General features: G+C 47.0%; 1 protein-coding gene across 1 annotated transcript; it reads left to right on the forward strand.

Moving 5' to 3' along the window:
- The first annotated feature begins 7,506 nt into the window (after positions 1-7,506).
- Positions 7,507-12,581, forward strand: Odf4 (outer dense fiber of sperm tails 4). Its single transcript, XM_052759560.1, is given in 6 exon segments — positions 7,507-7,553; positions 7,730-7,928; positions 7,930-8,029; positions 11,415-11,588; positions 11,880-12,014; positions 12,209-12,581. Coding segments are annotated over 6 exon segments (822 nt in total). The 3' UTR covers positions 12,376-12,581.
- The last annotated feature ends 4,021 nt before the right edge of the window (positions 12,582-16,602 follow it).

Genomic DNA, 16,602 nt, shown 5'->3' on the forward strand with positions numbered 1-16,602 from the left:
TTATGACTTGCCTCGCTTGATTTTGCATGGGATGACCAAAGTACACAGACAAACCCAGCTTGTAAGGAAAGCTTTGTTTTAACTCAGGGTTTCAGAGTTTTTTTGCTATGCTTGCTTGCTCTGGCGCTCCAGGGCTGCAGCAGAGCAGAGGGTGCCTGGCAGTGGGAATCTGCACATCTCATGGTGGATAGGAACCAAAAGAGGAAATGATCGACGTTCCAATGTCCCCTTCAAAGGCATGGTCTCAGGGCCCTAACTTCTATTAGGCCCTGCATTCTAAAGGTTCCTCCCACCAACTAACCTGGACTAAGCCTTCAATATATGCCGTCCAGGGGACATTTAAGATCCAAACCAGCGGGATATGGTGGCACAGGCATGGACTACCTGTATTTAGAAGGCTAAAGCAGAAGAGTCTTTGATTCAATGCCATCCTGAGCTCCTAGCAAGATTCAAATAAACAAAACAAATAAGATATGAACCATAATACAGCTCAAAATCAAGTCAAGCAGAGTCAAGCAAATAGCCTAGGATCTAAGCAAGGGAAGAATCTATTTCCAAATCCACTCACTGGTTGGTGGCATTTAGCTCCCCCACTCACCTAGTAATGGCCACACAGCCCATCACTTTAGCTCTTCATTAGAACCTAATCATTAAGTAAGGTGTGGCGGTGCACATTGTGAGGTAGAGGCAAGAAGATCCAGAGTTCAAGGCCAACTTCACAGAAAGTTTGAGGCCAGCCAGGCTGCTCATAATCTCTATACAGACCAGGGTGACCTCAAATTCACAGAGATCCTCCTGTCTCTGCCTCTTGGGTGCTGGGATTAAAGGCATACACCACCATACCCAGCTTTTGGGTTCGTTGTTGTTGTTGTTAGTTTGGTTGGTTGGGTTTTGTTTTTATTTATTTAGTTTGTTTGTTTGTTTTTGTTTTTTTGAGACAGGGTTTCTCTGTGTAGCTTTGCACCTTTCCTGGAACTCACTCTGTAGCCCAGGCTGGCCTGGAACTCACAGAGATTCACCTGCCTCTGCCTCCCAAGTGCTGGGATTAAAGGTGTGTGCCACCACCACCCGGCTAGTTTGTTTTTGAGACAGAGTCTCCCTCTGTGTCTGACCTCCAACTCACAGCACTCCTCCTGCCTCACACATATGCCCATGTGAATCCACTTTAAGGTCCTGGGGGTGGGGACCTAAAAAAGCCAGTGCAAGTTAGGAGACCTGAAGCTTCAGATATAAGAAACCAATATTTATTTATTTATTTAAAAGATATTTAAAGTTGGGGAAGTCATCTAAGTTTACCTGACACAGAGCGGGAGAGTCTTAACTTTACTCTTGGTTTTAAGTCTGAGTAGAAGCTGCACAAAATCAGTGTGGAAGTTCATCCTGCTCAGTGGTTTTAAAGAAATCTAGTTGTTCCAGTGTGTGTGTGTGTGTGTGTGTGTGTGTGTGTGTGTGTGTGTGTGTGTGTTTTTCTAAATTGCAGATGAAATACAATTTAGACTAAAGCTTTAAAATAAATAAATAAATTGCATTCCTGTGCCCACATAGAGCCATGCCTCTATGTATTAGCTAGTACAGTATTTTAAGAAGTGGCATATCAGCCGGACAGTGGTGGCGCATGCCTTTGATCCCAGCACTTGGGAGGCAGAGGCAGTTGGATCTTTGTGAGTTCCAGGCCAGCCTGGTCTTCAGAATGAGTTCCAGGACAGTCAGGACTGTTACACAGAGAAACCTGTCTTGAAAAAAAAAACCCAAACCAAACAAACAAACAAAAAAGGTGGCCTGTCATTATTTGGGTTTCCTAGGAAGTAGACCACTAGACAAAGATCAGAGTGTAGGAAATTACTGGGGAGGTGAACCCCTGGCACACTTGAGAAAAACAAGGAAGTGAGACAGGGAAGAGCCCAAGATCAGGAAGGGCTATCAAATCTGGAGACAACCGGGACAATCAGAGCCTAATCCCACCGGGAGCTATAGGTGACCCAGAGGATGGGGGGACAAAGTTTAGTCCCAGGCTATAAAACAAAGTGTTATATACTGGAACAGCTGTTTGTGGAGACTTCCAGACTCCACTAGCCAAGCTGGGTAGTTGTAGAGACTTACTCAAAAAACTTAAGAATATTAGTGTGTGTGTGTGTGTGTGTGTGTGTGTGTGTGTGTGTGTGTGTGTGTGTATACCTCATTGTATGTCTGGGCATCATCTGCATATAGTAGCTTGTGGATGTCACGGCAGCACCAGCTTCCCTAGAACTGGAGTGACAGTTGAGAGTTACCTCAAGTGCTGGGAACTGAACCTGGATCCTCTGTAGGAGCAGTAAGGGTTTTTAACTGCTGAGCCATCTCTCAGCCCTATAAAAGCCCTGCGTATTTATTATCTGGACTTTTATAGAAAAAACATTTCTAATTCTTGTCATAGGATGTGCCACTTATTCCAGTCAGGGGTTGGGAAATTTAGGAAATGTATTCACTGAGCCCGAATCTGCCAGCCTTCCCTTTACTAACCCCCTGTTTTACTCTTCCAGACTTTTTACTGGGTAGTGTGGAGGCTGCTGTGTTCACTTGTGTCTGTCTTTATTTTCCCAAGCTGTGTAGCTTTGTCTTGTCTGTTGATGCTAAGAGTGGAAATCCGTCGAACAGGGTTTACCTTATGTATTGTGACTCCCTAAACATTCTGCTGCTAAGCTGGAAGCCACTAAGATAACATTTCCTTTCTTGAACTGTCCTCTTTCTTTACTGTACCCTCCCCTCTTTTTTTAAAATAGGGTCATACCACGTAGCCCTGGCTGGCCTGGAACTTGCTATGCAGACCAGGCTGACCTCCAGTTCCCAGAGATCCACCCACTTCTTCGTCCCGAGTGCTGGGATTAAAGATATGTGGAAACACATCTGGATTTCTCTTGGCTGTTGAGACAGGGTCTCCTGGAGGCTTGGAAACTCATTACATAGTCAGGGGCCATTTCGGGTGCTTGATGCCATGCCTTCGTCTCCCACGTGTTGGGATGAGAGGAGTGCTCTTGGCTTGAGCTGTTTTCAGTTATCTTCTGAAAAGTAATTCTTAAAAATTTAAAATTGGGGTTGGGGATTTAGCTCAGTGGTAGAGTGCTTGCCTAGCAAGCCCAAGGCCCTGGGTTCAATCCTCAGTTCAAGATAAATAAATAAATAAATAAATAAATAAATAAATAAATAAATAAATAAATAAATAAAAACATTTTAAATTGGAGCTGGGCGACAAAGGCGCATGCCTTGAATCCCAGCACTCAGGAGGTAAAGCCAGGTGGATCTCCATGAGTTCAAGGCCAGCCTGGTCTACAGAGCAAGATCCAGGACAGGCACCAAAACTACACAGAGAAACCCTGTCTGGGGGGTGGAGGGTGGGGGTAGGTGGGGACAACCAAACAAAAAATTTTAATTGGACTGGAGAGATGGCTCAGAGGTTAAGAGCACTGGCTGTTCTTCCAGAGGTCCTGAGTTCAATTCTCAGCAACCACATTGTGTGGCTTACAACCACCTGTAGTGAGGTCTGGTGCCCTCTTCTGGTGTGCAGGCACACATGCAAGCACAGTAGTGTATACATTTATTTATTTATTTATTTTTAAATTTATTTATTTTAATTTTATGTGCATTAGTGTTTTGCCTGCATGTATGTTTGTGTGAGGGTGTCATATCTTGGAGTTATAGACAGTTGTAAACCACCATGTGGGTGTTGGGAACTGAACCCAGGTCCTCTGGAAGAACAGCATGTGCTCTTAACCACTGCACCATCTCTCCAGCCCCTACATGTATTTATTTATTTATTTATTTATTTTTCCAAGACAGGGTTTCTCTGTATAGCTTTAGTGTCTTTCCTGGATCTCGCTCTGTAGACCAGGCTGGCCTCAAACTCACAGAGATCTTCCTGCCTCTGCCTCCTGAGTGCTGGGATTAAAGGCGTGCGCCACCAACACCCAGCTATTTTTAAGTTACATTTTATTCTCTCTCTCTGCTCGAGAGTGAATGAAGTCAGAAAACAACTTGCAGGACTTCCTTCCTCCTTCTACTCTGTGGGCCATGGGGATCAAAATCAGTCTCTAGGCTTGGCAGCAGGTGCCTTTACATTCTGAGCCACCTTGCTGGTCCACTGAACAACAATTATTAATTTTTTTTTAAATTATGGACTGGAGAGATGGCTGAGCGGTTAACACTGGTTGCTCTTCAGGACGATTTGGGTTCGATTCTCAGCACACACATGGTGGTTCACAATCATCTGTAACTCCAGTTCCAGGGGATCTGATGCCCTTTTCTGGCCTCTGAGAACACCAGGAGTGCACACGGTGCACAGACACACATGCAGGTAAAACATCCATACACATAAAATAAAAATAAACCTGAAAAAAAATGAGTTCATGTGTATGAGCACCCACCACTTCACCCAGGAACTCGACTGTGATCAATAATTGCATGTATAAGCCGGTGTGGCCCCTCCAGCCCACTCTTCTGAGAAGTCACCACCACAGGATACCTTTGCTTATTTTCCACTGCTTTTGAAAAAAAAAACAAAACCTATGCAATGATGTGTGTGTGTGTGTGTGTGTGTGTGTGTGTGTGTGTGTGTGTGTGTGTAAATCATGCTTTATCTAGAGGTGCTTGTTTGTAAGCTCCATAAAAAGTGGTATTGCATTTACGGCATAATCTTCCAGAAGTTACATTCTTTAGAAACACGTTTTCAAGAGTCTTCCAAGCGTTGCTGTGGATCTGCTCGTTGTTATTAGAAGGAAGGCTTGGAAACTCGAGGAAACCCCAAAAAGGATCTGAGAAAGGAAACACTGGTGATCTCTGGCTCTGCAGAGTGACTGTCCTACCGGTTCAGCCTTGGATTAGCTGGCTGTTCTGAGGACAGCACTTACCTCGTAGGGCTCCAGAATCTTTGCACGTGGAACAGAGAGTTCTCCAGGGCTATGGGGGGTAGAGGCACAGCTTGGGTGCTGGACCACCCTGTGCACAAGAGCCCTGGTCTGCTGAGAGGCAACAGGCCACTCAGGGAAGCAGGGAGGCCAGACTGGGAGGAGTGAGTCCCCAGTTGGAACCATCCCTGGCATCTGGCTGCTCAGTTAACCCTGAGATTCAGAGTAAACACTTCTTTTGCTTCAACTCACTTGAACTCTTGAGCAGTAATGAACATGCAAGGGTGTCAGCCAGGCACGATCCTCTGTGTTTTTGTCTTTTCTCTGTTGCTGGTGAGACTTCAAAACAACTATAAATAGAACTGAACAGGGACAATACCATATACTGGGAGCCAACAAGGGCTCCGTTCTTTATCTCCACAGTCAAATGGAGTCCCCGAGACAGTCTTGCTGTCTGCCTTCCAGATGAATGGACTGAGGTACAAAAAAAGCAGTGTGGCCACATCCTGAGCATGCGGAACATGCCACCTGGAGCTTGAGGAGCCACATGTGGGTACTGGAGACAATGCCAGGGACAGATAACTAAGGAAGAGATCCAAGAGTGGAATTGCACACCGACAGGAAAAGTGAAGAGCAACAAAAGAACAAAACCAGTGAGAAAATTAAAATATAAAACTAATATCATAAGGGGGGAAACACTGGAATGTTTTCTAACCAGGCAGGAAGAGCTTGCCTACTACTCAGAAGGCCTTTCTCTTGAACCTCTGCAGCTACTCCATGAAAATGAAGCGAAGGAAGCTTTAGGATCGAGGCTCAGTTGTAATAAAGACACATCGGATACTCCGCCCTCAAAAGATCAGTAAATTAGATATTTCAAAAATACAGCCGCTCTAGGCAGTGGTGGCGCACGCCTTTAATCCCAGCACTTGGGAGGCAGAGGCAGGCGGATGTTTGAGGCTAGCCTGGGCTACAGAATGAGTTCCAGGAAAGGCGCAAGGCTACGCAGAGAAACCTTGTCTCGAAAACAACAACAACAACAACAACAACAAAATACAAAGCAGCCAAGTGGCAGTGGCGCACGCCTTTGATCCCAGCGTGCGGAGGTGGAGGTGGAGGCGGATCTCTGAGTTTGAGGCCAGCCTGGTCTACAGAGTGAGTCCCACGACAGCCAGGGCTACACAGAGAAACTATGTCTCAAACAAACAAATGAACATACACATAAACGGGCCAAGAGGCAGCTCAGCAGATAAAGGCTCTTGTTGAGCCTATCAACCTGAGTTTGATCACCAGAAAGATCATCAGTCTACGTGACACCTTAGGTCTGTCTTCACTCCTGTCCTCCCTCTTCGGGTACTGAGAAGAAAAGAAGAGATGAAGAAAAGGAAAAAAGCCAGGGATGGGGGCTGGAGAGATGCCTCAGTGGTTAAGAGCACTGGCTGCTCTTCCAGAGGACCTGGATTCAATTCCCAGCACCCACATGGTGGCTCACAACTGTCATAACTCCTGTTCCAGGGGAACGGGTGCCCTCACACAGACATACATGCAGACAAAATACCAATGCACATAAAAATAAATAAATCCGAAGAAGAAGACGAAGAAGAAGAAGAAGAAGAAGAAGAAGAAGAAGAAGAAGAAGAAGAAGAAGAAGAAGAAGAAGAAGAAGAAGAAGTCAGACACCGGTACCTCACCTCACACCTGGGAGGCAGAGGGAAGAGGATTGCTATGAGGTCACAGGTCACTGTTAGGTCTCAAACCTGGAACAAGTAAATGGCTGTGGTGCTTATTTAACATATCCAAGCAGACATTGGCCGCCAGATTCTCCCAGCATCCCTCAGTTCTATATCCACCCCGCCGCCCTGAACTTCCCTATGTAACCCAGCCATTTTGGTTGCCCCTTGTCTTTTGGGCCTCCTGGCTTTTGCAGCTGGTTCTCCCCTCTCTCCCCTCCCCTCTCTTCACGTGTGACTCTCCCAGAAGTCCCTGTCCCTGCCTATGCTCTCATTTTATCTACAATAAACTTTCTCCTCCACCTTACCTAGGAGCAGTCATGTTCTTGCCTTTCCTCTTTTTTTTTTTTCAGTCAGTCCTCCTGGGATATACAGTGAGTTCCAGGCCAGCCTGAGCTGCATAGGAACTACCTGTCAAGAGAAAGGGGCAGTGAGGGGCGGGGGTCACATGGTTGATGGGAACTGAGTAAAAAGGTCAGACGGGAAAGCGGAGAAGCTGGGAAGAAGTGGGAAGGTTGCCGTATGTTTGGAAGAAGCATCCAACAATAAAGAAGGAAGCTATTTAGGTCTTTTCCCAGAGGCTTGTCTTTCTCCCTCTCCTTCCCTGTCAGTGAGCATTTAGGATTAGAGAAGTGGGGTCTCTCAGAGACCTTGGGTAACTGGAGGCAGCAGCTAGGAGGGAGGCACTGGATCCACAGTTAGGGGGCTGGAGCCAGAGGAATAGAATTTTGAGAATGGGTAGGAGCTGAATCCACAGCCCATCCCCCATCTCCCTGCTCCCCAGCAATATTCCATGGCAGTTAGGGCCCACTCAGCGGAATGGGGCGAGGCCTTCTCTTGGATTTGGAGCTCAGGTGCCTGAAAAGAGGTCTCCCCATTCTTCCTCAGACACTAGGCTTGTGATGGAACCTGATCTGACTGAGGAAGAAATTGAGGAGATAAGAGCCAGGTGAGTGTGGAAAGGGTAGGGGGGGTGGGAGGTTGGAGAGGACAAACACCCAAGATGGCAGAGACTAGGCATCAGAGGCCCAGGAAGGAAGAGGAGGCCTAGTGGGGAGATGGAGGAGGGGTGGCCTGGGCAGAGCAGAGAGAGCTTGTGCTGGACTCCGGCCCTTCTCGCAGCAGGAACAGGCGGTCACTCACAGATCAGCGCCGCAACTCCGTGCTGCCCTTTCAGTGGAGAATTAGACACAGCTCCCGCTGGATGGTCCAGGTGGTGGCCTCAGAATTCAGCCTGGTGGGCTTCCTCCTTCTTCTGGTCATGGTCTTCTCCAAGAAATGGCTGTACCCCTCTAAGAGTCGTTTCCATCAGCGCTACCCCCAAAAATATCACCAATAGAGTCTACACCTCGATCCATAAAATGTCCACAGGGCTTCTGTACGTCTGCATTTCTGAAAGCTGCTCCAGTTCAGACAGTGGGAAAGGTGAGTCCCTTCATGCCATCCCAGGTCTCCAGCCTGCCTTGACCTCTGGGGTGGCCCCCACAGTCCTGTTCCCTCCTATCAGCCATCTTCATTTGACTTGCAAGATAGCTCTGCTGGCATGGTGGCCTCTGAGGGTCATTTTCTTCCTTTGGTTTGGTCAAATCAATTCACCTGATCCAGTAGATGTCACCTCTTTGGGAAAAGTCCAAAGGACTTTGCTTTAAGAATGTCAAGACGAGCTGAGCAGTGATGGTACACACCTTTAAACCCAGCACTTGGGAGATAGAGGCAGGCGGATTTCTGTGAGTTTGAGGTGAGTTCCACGACAGCCAGGGCTACACAGAATGTTGAGAGATGTCTGGATCATTCCCGAATAACATCATTTTTCACCTGGGAGGTGCGGTTTCTGCCTGGGTTTGCATACCCAGAGCCCTGAGACGACTCCCTGAGTGTTCTCTTGCACTCCTTCCCCAGTTCCTGCCGGTTTCCTTTCCTTCTCCTGACATCATGCCTCTGGGGGCCAGCACTGCACTTCCCCTTCATTGTCTGGCTTCCTCAGTCCTTCCTTTCCTAAATTCTCACAGCCGCTTCATTTCTGACTCAAGTTTCATTTCGTGCTCTCCCCTCACCCCTTCTGAAATGTCCCGTTCTGGATGTCCATTTCCGTCTGTTCATTCTCCTTCACAGAAGCAAAAAACAGGTATATAGCCATTATATCTTCTTAAGGAAAAATATGGGAAAACAAAAAATATCGTCTTTGGCATGCTATTTGTCCAACCACATTGTTCACTGGCCACAAGAGATGGGGATAATTGACCTTATTTTGTAGATGGGAAGATTGGAGCCGGGAGTCATACCCCATGAACTAGCAATACTTAAGTGCTTTTCACCTACAAAAGAAAGTGTAAACTTTACAAAGGCAGATACAGAATTATATGTATCTTACTCTGTGGTGCTACTCAAAGATGGCTAGGCATTTTCTTTCTTTCTTTTCTTCTTCTTCTTCTCCTTCTTCTTCTTCTTCTTCTCCTTCTTCTTCTCCTTCTTCTTCTTCTTCTTCTTCCTTTTCTTTCTGGTTTTTTTTTTTTTTTTGGATTTTTCGAGACAGGGTTTCTCTGTGTAGCTTTGCGCCTTTCCTGGAACTCACTTGGTAGTCCAGGCTGGCCTCGAACTCATAGAGATCCTCCTGGCTCTGCCTCCCGAGTGCTGGGATTAAAGGCGTGCGCCACCACCGCCCGGCCTTCTTTCTGGTTTTTGAAGACAAGTTTTCTCTGTGTAGCCCTGGCTGTCCTGGAACTCTCTATGTAGAGCAGGCTGGCCTCGAACTCACTGAGATCCACCTGCTTCTGCCTCTTGAGTACTGGGATTAAAGGCATGCGCCGCTGCCGCCGCCACCAATGCCCGGTCGGCATTTTCTTTTTGTGGTGCTCCCCACACATGCTAAGCGCCTACACTGAGTCACATCCCCAGTCTTTTTTTTTTTTTTTTTGTGTGTGTGTGTGTGTGTGTGGAAAGTTTTAAATGGTTTTGCATAATTGTGCTCATTCTTTACTGCGTATTTGATTTCTATTTGTTTGTTTGTTTGTATTGTGCCAGGGCCTCACTCTGTAGTCCAGGCTGACTCTGAACAGCCTTCTTCAGCCTCCTGAGAGCTGGTGTTACAGGCATGAGCCACCACACCTGACTTCTGCACTCACTGCCTTTTTGCTTGTTTGTTTTGGTTTTTGGTTGAGACAGGGTTTCTCTGTGTAGCCTTGGCTGTCCTGGATCTCGCACTGTAGACCAGGCTGGCCTCGAACTCACAGAGAGCCGCCTGCCTCTGCCTCCCTCTGCTCGGATTAAGGGTATGGGCTACCATGTCCAGCACTTTCTGTCTTCTAATCAGTGAAGAATCTATGCTTTTCACAGTTTGTGCCCCACGCTCCCGCCACTACAATGGCCCAATTGTCTGGAGCCAAGTGACCATGGACTAAATCCGGAAGCCAAGAGCCCAAATAAACCTTTCTCATTTGAAGCTGTTCCTGTTGGGTATTTAGTCAGAGATGAACAGGCAACTAACACAGAAAGCTGGTAATGGAAGAGTCGGGGGGGGGGGGGGGGGGGGGCATTCCTGTAACCACATCTGATCTCGTGGGAGGAAGAAGCCTTTGGGACTGGTGTGTGGGAAGAATCTGGCCCTGTTTAGCCAGATTGCAGTGAGTTTGGGAGAGAAAACAAAACAAAACAGGGTAAAGGGTTCGAAAAACATGCAGTCATGCCAGGAAAGGAACAACCTGAGAGGCGTGGCCCAGGAGGCCACGGTCATTAACGAAGTTAGACTCATTCAGAAGGAGCCAACCACTTTGCCTTGGGACAATGGGGAAGATGTTTTGGAGTCAACCTCCGGAACTGGCCAGTTACCACCCATTCCAGGCTTCAGGGTCTAAAACTGTGAGTGCATTTACAAGATTTCTCTTGAAAACTTGGAGAGCCACGAACGCTTTTGCAAGTCCATTGACATTTTGCATATTTTTTCTTTTGAGAATTACTATTTGTGTCCTGATTTTTCTTTTCCTTTTTATTTTTCTCTTGTTGATTTTTTTTTTTTCCGAGATGGGGTTTCTCTGTGTAGCTTTGCGCCTTTCCTGGAACTCGCTTTGTAGACTTAGCCTAGCCTGGCCTCAAACTCACAGAGATCCGCCTGCCTCTGTCTCCCGAGTGCTGGGATTAAAGGCGTGCACTCTGTTGATTTTTTTTGTTTTGTTTTGTTTTGTTGAGATCAGGTTTCTCTGTAGCCCTGCTGTCCTGGTACTTGCTATATATATAGTCTCTCTCTATATATGACTGTAAGTCAGACTGGCCTTGAACTTGCAGTGATTTGCCTGCCTCTGCCTCTGGAATGCTGGCATTAAAGAAGTGGGCCACTATGTTTGGCTTTAAAATTTTTTATTGTTTTGTTTTGCTTTGAAAGAGGGTCTCACTATGTAGCTAACAGAGATCAGACCACCTCTGCTTCTCTAGTGCTGGTATGAAAGGTGTGAGCCACCACACCCGGCTATTTTTATTTTTTATTTTTTTGAAATACTACATTGTAGTCCAGCCTGGTCTGTAACTCACTGTGTAGCTCAAGCTAGCCTCAAACCCAGGTCTCTCCTCCTACTCAGCCTTGCTGGTGTTGAGCTCATAGGGGTGAGTCACCACGCTGGCTCTTATTTATATATTTAAGTGGTTGGGATTACCAAGCAGTCTCTGGATCAAGAATGTTACTTGAGCAAAAGTATTTATGATCTTAATTGTGCATTTCTTTGGTTCTGCACGACCTGAGTGTTTTCCTCATATTTGTTCATTTGATCGTATTTCACGTTTGTGAATCCTGAGTCCCTCCCTGTTTTATCGTTTTCCCTAGACAGTTTTAAGCTGTGGACAATCCATCCACTTTTGGGGGTGGCTAAGATAAGTTTCATCCTGGCCTTGGGGCTGGGCTTTGCCCTCACCGCCTGGCTGCACCTGCCGTACCTGCCCCGCCTGCAGAGAATGCCTTTCTTTGGCTTGATTGGGATCATCCTGAGCTTCTGTGAAGGTGCCCCCCAGCTCTGAAAAAGGTCCTTGATTCCCTGTCCCACGTCGTCCTGGGCATGTCTCCCTCTCCTCTGGGGGGTGGAGCGAGCGTTTGGGGCGCTGGGAGGAGAGACGTGAGAGCAGAGATAACACCACTTCTGGAATCCTGTAGACAGGAGGGTTGCTTTCCTCGAGTCTCCTCGGGGGGTCGAGGACTCGGTGTGAGTGGTTGGTGGCTGTAGCTCAGCAGATGAGGCAGAACTCCTGTACGATTCTTAGGTGAGAATAAGATCTCTCCACCCTTGCCTCCCAGTCACCTTCATTTTCCTCATCCTCCTGTTGTTCCCCATTAACCTCTGGATCTACGAGCTGAAGAGAAACATATCGGTCCCCATCGGGTGGAGTTATTTCATTGGCTGGCTTGTGTTCGTCCTGTATCTCACCTGTGGTGAGTGGTTAGGAGCGCCCTCGGGAAGGAAGGGACTCGGGTGGGTCAGGGCAGAGGATGTTTGGAGGGAAGGGGCAGGCAGCACCCCCATGCCCACCCGGAGAGTCCATAGGGACCTAACCTTCCCCAGGGCTCACCTCACCTGTCACCTTCCATGCCTCTGCTTCTCCCTTTTTCTTGGGCCCCACCCCTAGGGATCCTTTGCTACCTCAACCATAAAAGCTTCTGGAGCGTGATGGACAGTAGTTCCTCCTCCATCAACAGTCCTTGCAACAGCAGAGCCACGGGGCCTCTGATGAGTACCGAGCAGCCCTCCAGCAGCCAGAAGGACGTCCGGGATCCTGATAAGGAGGAGGATTAACCAAAAGGCACTAAATTTATCTAAATGCATCTTAGCCCCCTGCCCAGCCACCATTGGCTAGGTCTGTCCTCATCGCGACAAAGAATGAGCACAGGAGGATTTGGGAACCAGCCTGCGTTCCCCTCCCTCAACTCGGCCTCGTCTGTGGCTCAGGTGATGTGGAATAAATTGTCCATCTCTTCTTCGTCATGTCTGGTGGTCATTGAGGAGACCTGGAGGAGGGAGCAGAAGGGAGAAAAACAAAATTCATTGCTGGGTTGGCTTCCAGTCCTTCCTGCCTGTGAACTTTTTGACGCCCTTTGGTCCCTAAACCTACCTGCCCAGCCTCTACCATGGCAGACCTGTGGGTGGGCAGGAGGGACTCCGTGCTAGAACACTTGACCTGGCGTTCCTATGAATTTGGGTTTGATGGAACAGCACTGAAAGCAGAAAAACCAAAGTAAACTTAGCCAGGCTTGGTATAGGCATAAGTATACTCATGCCTTATAATTCCAGGAGGCTGAGGCAGGAGGATGGCCAGTCTGAGCTCCATAGTAAGACTATGGCCTCAAAAACAAAAATAAAATATAACAAGCCAAACTACACATATGTGTCTGGCTGGAAAAAGCAATTGCAGCTTTTGCGGGGACCACAGACAAATATCTACAGGGCTAGCCAGACTACATAGTACAAACAGCACCATTCTCCAAGTCTATATATAATCTATCCCCTTTAATAAGACCTAGTTTATGAACTATTCACTGCTGGATAAAAATGTGTTCGCTTGGCCGGGCAGTGGTGGCACACGCCTTTAATCCCAGCACTCGGGAGGCAGACACAGGAGAATCTCTGTGGGTTCGAGGCCAGCCTGGTCTACAGAGTGAGATCCAGGACAGGCAGAACTGTATCACAGAGATAACAAACAAAATGTATTCCCAACTTACTGCCTTGAAGTAATAAACATTATTTTACATAGAGTCTGAGGGACAGGACTCTAGAAGCACTTTAGTTAAATAGTTCTTTTTAAAAATTGGTTGTTATTTTTCAATTGACAAATCAAACTTGTGTATACATGTATCATGTATCATGATGTTTGAAGCCTGTACATAATGTGGAATGGCTTATGTGGGAAGATCACCTAAAATCTACACTTCAGATTTCTTTCAAAATATGATACAGGCCGGGCGGTGGTGGTGCACGCCTTGAATCCCAGCACTCGGGAGGCAGAGCCAGGCGGATCTCTGTGAGTTCGAGGCCAGCCTGGGCTACAGAGCAAGATCCAGGACAGGCACAAAAACTACACAGAGAAACCCTGTCTCTAAATAAATAAATAAAATAGAATATGATACATTGAGTGTGGGTGCACCACCTGCAGTCTTAGCAATTCCATAGGCTGAGGCAGGAGGATTGCCTAAGTTCAAGGCCAGCGCGCACACACACACACACACACACACACACACACACACACACACACCCCCACAGAGCCAATAGTAGTCATGTGCTATAACTGTGCTGATCTCCTGCATTTATGTCTTCCTTTTGGCAAAAAGCTACACTTTTTGGGCCATTGAGATGGTTTAGTGGGTAAAAGTGCTTGCCAACAAGCCTGATGACCTGAGTTCGATTCCTGGGTTTGGTGTTGTTGCAAATGGCAGAACCTCCTCTCTCTCTCTCTCTCTCTCTCTCTCTCTCTCTCTCTCTCTCTCTCTCTCTCTCAAGATAGGGTCTCTCTATCTATGTATCTGGCTGTCCTTGAGTTCTCTATGTAAACCAGGCTGGGCTTGAACTCACAGAGATACACCTGCCTTTGCTCCCAAGTGCTGGGATTAAAGGCATTCCTTCTTGTTAAAGGCTGAATAAGGGGCTGGAGAGATGGCTCAGCAGTTAAGAGTACTAGTTGCTCTTCTAGAGGATCTGAGTTGGACTTCAGGTACCCACATGGTGGCTCATAGTCATGTAACTGCTCCAGGGGATCCAATGCCATCTCCTAGCCTTGGAAGCCACCAGGCACACAAGGCCCATAGACGTACATACAGGCAAAACACCCTTACATGTAAAATGAACATTAAAAAATTTAAAATAGGCTGGGCACTGGTGGCACATGTCTTTAATCCCAGTACTTGGGAAGCAGAGGCAGGTGGATCTCTGTGATTTCGAGGCCACTGTGAGTTTGAGGCCAGTTTGACCTACACAAAGCAAGTTCCAGGACAGCCAGGGCTACACAGAGAAACCCTGTCTCCAAAAACCAAAACAAAAAACAATAAAAAACTGTAGCGGGGGTGGGGGTGGGGGTGGGGATTTAGCTCAGTGGTAGAGTACTTGCCTAGCAAGCACAAGGTCCTGGGTTCGGTCCTCAGCTCCGGAAAATTAAAAAACAAACAAACAAACAAAAAAACTGTAGCGGCCAATATTCCATTGTGTACATATTCCATCTGTTCCACTCATCCCTCTTAGCAGGCACTTAATGTGATTTCGTATCTTGGTTCCTGTAACACTGCAGTCGACAGGATATGTAGACACCTCCGTGGCACATTGTTTCCATTTTCTTGGAACACACAGTCAAGGAATGGAGTTGCCATGTCTGTATGGCCCTTACCCAGGGTCTGTAATGAGGTTACAAGTCAAGATGATGGCTGGGAAGCCAGGTATGGTGGCTCATGCCTTTAATCCCAACACCCAGGAAGCAGAGGTGATTCTGAGTTTGAGACCAGCCTGGTCTACAAAGCAAGCTCAAGGCAGTCCAGGGAGACTACATAGGGAGACCTTATCTCAAAAAAAAAAAAAAAAAAAAAAAAAAAAAAAAGAAAAAGAAAGAAAAAGAAAAGGAAAAGAAGAGTGTCTGCATTCTTGGTTGAAGCTGGAGGATCCCTTCCGATAGGGTCCTTTCCTGTCTGTTGGCAAAAAGCCCGAGTTCTTTGCTGCAGGAGTCTCTTTGTCCATGGTTAACTATGTCCAGAGTGAGCAGTCTAAGAGAGCAAGGAGGAAAAGTAAGAGAGTTTGGAAAGAACACCACGAGATCATCCAGGGCTGAGGCTATAACTCAGTGGTAGAGTCCTTGCCTGCCATTCAGAAAGCCCTGGCTTCCATCCCCAGCTCTGAAAAACAAGAGCAGAGGAAAACCAGGCACCCAGAACCACTGGGCTTTTGTATATATAAGTAATTGCTCTCTTATAATTTTTTTTTTTTTTTTTTTGGTTTTTCGAGACAGGGTTTCTCTGTGTAGCTTTGCGCCTTTCCTGGATCTTCTGGATCTTGCGCTGTAGACCAGGCTGGCCTCGAACTCACAGAGATCCGCCTGGCTCTGCCTCCCGAGTGCTGGGATTAAAGGCGTGCGCCACCACCGCCCGGCTATTTATTTCTATTTTATGTACATTGGTGTTTTGCCATGGGTGTTGGGTCCCCTGAAACTGGAGTTACAGACGATTGTGAGCTGCCATGTGGTTGCTGGGAATGGAACCCAGGTCCTTTGGAAGAGCAGTCAGTGCTCTTAACCACTGAGCCATCTCTCCAGCCCCTCTCCCATTTCTTTTTTTTTTTTTTTTTTTTTTTTTTGGTTTTTCGAGACAGGGTTTCTCTGTGTAGCTTTGCGCCTTTCCTGGAACTCACTTGGTAGCCCAGGCTGGCCTCGAACTCACAGAGATCCGCCTGGCTCTGCCTCCCGAGTGCTGGGATTCAAGGCGTGCGCCACCACCGCCCGGCCCTCTCCCATTTCTTTATAATTAGACTCATGATTTTTTTTTTTTTTTGGTAGAAATACCACAGAAATATTGCTGTGTTTTCCTCAGTGCCTCAAACTGAATGCAGAGGTGATTTTCCCAAATGTGGTATTTTAACTTTGACTCCTGAATGATATCTGTCAGGTTTCTCCAATGAGAATCTTGTCAAGTATATTTCTACCTGTTGTTTTTGCAGAGAACCCAGATTCTGTTTCCAGCACCCACATCAGGTTCCTCACAGACACCTGTAACTCTGGTTCCAGAGGATCTGATGCCCTCTTCTGGCCTCTGTGGGTACTGCACACAGTGCACACATACATACAGGCATACATGCACGCCAATGTGTGCACGCACACACACAAAATAAATAAAATAATTCTAAGTAGGCAGAATGAGCAATGTTCATTGGTGAATTACAATCTTTCAAAATTCAGCTTAACTGATGTTTGTGGGGGAGCCCTCGCCGAGCACCTCTTCACAGAAAGGAGTTTGCTTTGTGCCCTGTTTTTTCAGTGTTTTCATTAGTACAACA

The sequence above is a fragment of the Peromyscus californicus genome, unplaced genomic scaffold (genome assembly GCF_007827085.1).
Source record: "Peromyscus californicus insignis strain IS unplaced genomic scaffold, ASM782708v3 Scaffold_3__1_contigs__length_106647218, whole genome shotgun sequence".
In the NCBI taxonomy this organism is placed as follows: domain Eukaryota; kingdom Metazoa; phylum Chordata; class Mammalia; order Rodentia; family Cricetidae; genus Peromyscus; species Peromyscus californicus.